Source organism: Adiantum capillus-veneris, chromosome 17, assembly GCF_014529385.1.
Source record: "Adiantum capillus-veneris isolate H3 chromosome 17, ASM1452938v2, whole genome shotgun sequence".
NCBI classification, from domain to species: Eukaryota; Viridiplantae; Streptophyta; class Polypodiopsida; order Polypodiales; family Pteridaceae; genus Adiantum; species Adiantum capillus-veneris.
In genome coordinates this window covers 54735058-54738825 of record NC_140947.1, presented here as the reverse complement: position 1 = coordinate 54738825, position 3768 = coordinate 54735058, and the positions used below count along the sequence as shown (strand labels likewise).

The following is a 3768-nucleotide window of genomic DNA, read 5'->3' as shown; positions in this document are numbered from 1 at the left end:
TGGACCATGGCCAATTGGGCAAGACATTGGAACGAGCATCACAACACATTGCCTCCTCCCAATGATCCACCTAGGGGTATGTCTAGGTACTCTATTTTCTTATCACTACCCTATTGGGCTTCATTAAAAATCCAACACCTATTAGATCCGATGCATGTGTTCAAAAATGTTGGGCAAGCTATATGGGATCACATAGTAGGAAAGAAAGATTCATTGGGGGCTAGAGAGGACATGAGGGCCATAAGGAGGCTCCCTCCTTCGGCCACACCTCGCATGGGCCTCGAGGGAAGATGGTTCTTCCAAAGGAACCTTGGATTCTATCAAGGGTGGATCAAGAGCGGATGAAACAAGTCATTGCATCCATCCGTACTCCAACAGGTTATATGCATTCGCTCAAGGGTGCCTTCACTAAAACTAAGAAAGGAGGATCCACACAACTGTATGGACTCAAATCCCATGATTGGCACAAGATTCTTCAGGTAATGTGTGTGTGTGTGTATGTGTGTGTATATGTGAGTGTGTGTGCGTATGCGGTTTAGGGTTCTGGATACTAATAAGTCTTTTTGTTTGTGCAATAGTTTGTGCTTCCAATTAGCATTAGTAGATTTGTGGACACAAAGGTAAGGACTGCAATATTCAAGGTGGGAGAAGTTGTCAGGTATAGCACATTTGATCCTCCCTCATAAACTTTACTTTGAAGACTAACTTTACTATGAAGATTATGAAGGGTTTTTTGGTTACAGGTTTGTGAGTTCCAAAGAAATAGAAGTTTTAGCCATTCCAATAGCTCGACTTCTAGCGATTGAAGCAACTTGTGCTATTGAGGATGCATTCCCACGTTCTATCCTTGTTAGCCAAGTTCACCTATTGCTCCATCTTGTTGAGGAGATAGCCATTTGTGGTGTGGTTCACTCCAGGTGGATGTTCTTTCTTGAGAGGTTCCTAAAGACCTTGAAAGACTTTGTAAGGCTACGATCACAACCAAAGGTATTCATCGATCTTAAGCCTTAAACCTTATTAGGATTGGATTGTATTCACAACGCTTTTTATTGGTTACTTAAATCACTAATGGTTTCATGTACATGTGTTCAGGCAAGCATGGAAGAGGGTTGGATTGTACAAGAGGCTTTTGTGTATATCTCTCAATATCTTTTCACAATAGACCCATCATTGCCTCGTTTAAATACGGAGGAAGAGGATCCAAAAAAACACGCAAACATTCCAAGTGGGAAAGGTTCTCTCTTGATTTTGGATAGGGAATTTCAAGCCATAGTCAACAACCATTGTCTACTCAATGCTCCCATCATGGGCAAATGGGTGGATATGTATGTGGAGGTGCGTACAATGAGAGAAAGGGAGAGGGAAGCATGGAAGAGGTTGCATGGCGGTAGGCGAGCACCTCCCTTTCCTAAAGAGCTTGTCAAATATCCTAATCTAATTCCAGTTGGGTGGATACACAATGTCGTGACCAAGGCCAAGGCACAAGGAGAACAAAAAATCCCTAAAGAATGGGAGCACGTGCGAGGATGTCTACCAAGGGTAATATACTCAATGTGTTTAGTGTGTGTGTGTGTGTGTGTGTGTGTGTGTGTGTGTGTGTGTGTGTGTGTGTGTGTGTGTGTGTGTGTGTGTGTGTATGTGTGTCATCTCTCTCTCTCTCTCTCTCTCTCTCTCTCTCTCTCTCTCTCTCTCTCTCTCTCTCTCTCTCTCTCTCTCTCTCTCTCTCGATTGGTTTTTGCAGGCCTTCACATTCAACTCTATGTGGTCCGAAGGAAGTCATTTTCGAACCCGCAAGATAGATGAGCATCAAACCACTCACGATAGTGGAGTTATGGGCAACTTTGACACGACAACACAAGAGGTGAGGGAATGTGGAACAATAGAGAGGATAATCAAAGTGGATTTCAGAACATTTCACAAATATCTCTTTGATTGCCGATGGTTTGCGGGTGAGGTTAAGAGACATGAGAATGGGCTCTATATGGTAGACCGACAACTTGGTGCAACCTAGTAGTTATGAGCAGGTAAAGTCCATGTGCAACTCACTAAAACATTATATGATACATATAAAACTACATTCATGTTGTTGTTTGCTCTATGACCTACAGGTGTTTTATGTGCCTTGTATGTATCGAGGACGACTTTGGTATGTTATTCCAGTCACACCACGGAGCAGATCTATTTTTGCAAATACGAACATAGAGACTTCGGCAGATCCCACCATACCATCTCAAGAAGATGCCAATGACGATGATGTAGTTGAGGTTGAGGAGAACCAACCATTCCCAATAACCAACCATAGTGAGGAGGAGGACGAGTATGGAGAGGATGATGATGATTCTATAGGAGAGGCTGTAGAGGATGAATCAATAGATTTATTTGTTGATTTAGCTACCATGGGGTTGGACATAGATATAAGCACTTGTAGAGATCTCTTGGAGGATGAAAATTAATAAATATCTTTTGGATTTTGTCTTCTTTCTCTACTTATGCTGTACAAAAGGGCTATTTGTTTATGAACGCAAGACAATACAATTTTGATCATCGTTCTCTTGCCATTTCCATATGAATGCATAGTTGACATAATATTTTGAGTTGTAAACAAAATATTTTTGTTTATAGAATCTCATGGAGTACAAATGAGTAGAGTAGGAGAATCATACCAATAGATGAGGCAAGCAAAGAGAAGAGAGGTACTAAAAATCCCAATGAGAATGGGATTTCTTACACTCCGTGCAAAAAGGGGGTGACAATACAATTTTGATCATCGTTCGCTTGCCATTTCCATATGAATGCATAGTTAACATAAGATTTTGAGGTGGAAACAAAATATTTTTTGATATAGAAATCTCATGGAGTACAAATGAGTAGAGTAGGAGAATCATACCAATAGATGAGGCAAGCAAAGAGAAGAGAGGTACTAAAAATCCCAATGAGAATGGGATTTCTTACACTCCATGCAAAAAGGGGATACCAATTTCTGAAAAGTAACAAAATAGAATAGGATTTATAGAAAGGAAAAAGTGGGAAAGGAATGGGCCGCGTGCATTCTTTTTCTATTGCGATAATCTGGGCAGCTATATATGCGGTAATAAGTGCGGTAATACTCGCGAAAAAATCGAAAAACGTGTCGATGGGGCTGCAGCATACAATCTCTCTCTTTCTTGAAGCTCTCTCTCGGTAATGTTGTGTGGTAACAGCAGCATTCTCCCATAGTGTAAACACAAAACTTTGGAATGCGTCAACTTTTAATCTTGATACAAATAATCATGAAACTTCCTTTGAGTGCTTATGCAAGAGTGAAACCCTTCCATGCACAGTAGTGTAACTGTAAAAAGAAAATGCAAATTTTTTTCTAAGAGTAGACATGCTAGTGTAGTGAAAAATGCTCATGTAATAGTGTATGAATGATTAGAAGATTCTTCTTTAAGAACGGATTTAAGCATACCTTTGCTACCATGGAGAGGATTAAATATGTAGCTCTAGGAGAGGTTTAAGGGTTTGGGGGTTTTCCAATTAGCAAGAGGGCGATAACCTTACTTGGAATGAGAATCCTTTTACAAAAAAATACTCCCTTGTTTATTATGATAGAATTATCCTTCAAGAATCAACTTCTTCTTGCACATTTCAAACCTTTGCTTTTCTAGTTCCACATAGGGATATGTCATCCACCTGTGTTCTTGGGTTTGGTTGTTTTTGAGCCTTTCATCATAGGCTTTCAAGAGGGCATCTAATGTCTCATTAACCTTCTCTGCCAACACAGATCCT

General features: G+C 40.4%; 1 protein-coding gene across 1 annotated transcript; it reads left to right on the top strand.

The window, feature by feature from the left end:
* The first annotated feature begins 921 nt into the window (after nucleotides 1-921).
* LOC147437275 (uncharacterized) lies at nucleotides 922-2453 on the top strand. The gene is made up of 6 exons (XM_086485901.1): nucleotides 922-987; nucleotides 1093-1133; nucleotides 1508-1539; nucleotides 1742-1775; nucleotides 2015-2024; nucleotides 2109-2453. Exons 1-6 carry the CDS (start codon nucleotides 922-924, stop codon nucleotides 2451-2453), a joined length of 528 nt encoding a protein of 175 aa, XP_086342027.1.
* Nucleotides 2454-3768: the final 1315 nt, after the last annotated feature.

Bases quoted from the DNA above. Each gene is read 5' to 3' on its own strand.
- LOC147437275 (XM_086485901.1), top strand. From the start codon at position 922: ATGTTCTTTCTTGAGAGGTTCCTAAAGACCTTGAAAGACTTTGTAAGG. The intron at 988-1,092 runs GTATTCATCGAT...ACATGTGTTCAG, and splicing joins GGCTACGATCACAACCAAAG to GCAAGCATGGAAGAGGGTTG. The intron at 1,134-1,507 runs GTATATCTCTCA...AAATCCCTAAAG, and splicing joins ATTGTACAAGAGGCTTTTGT to AATGGGAGCACGTGCGAGGA.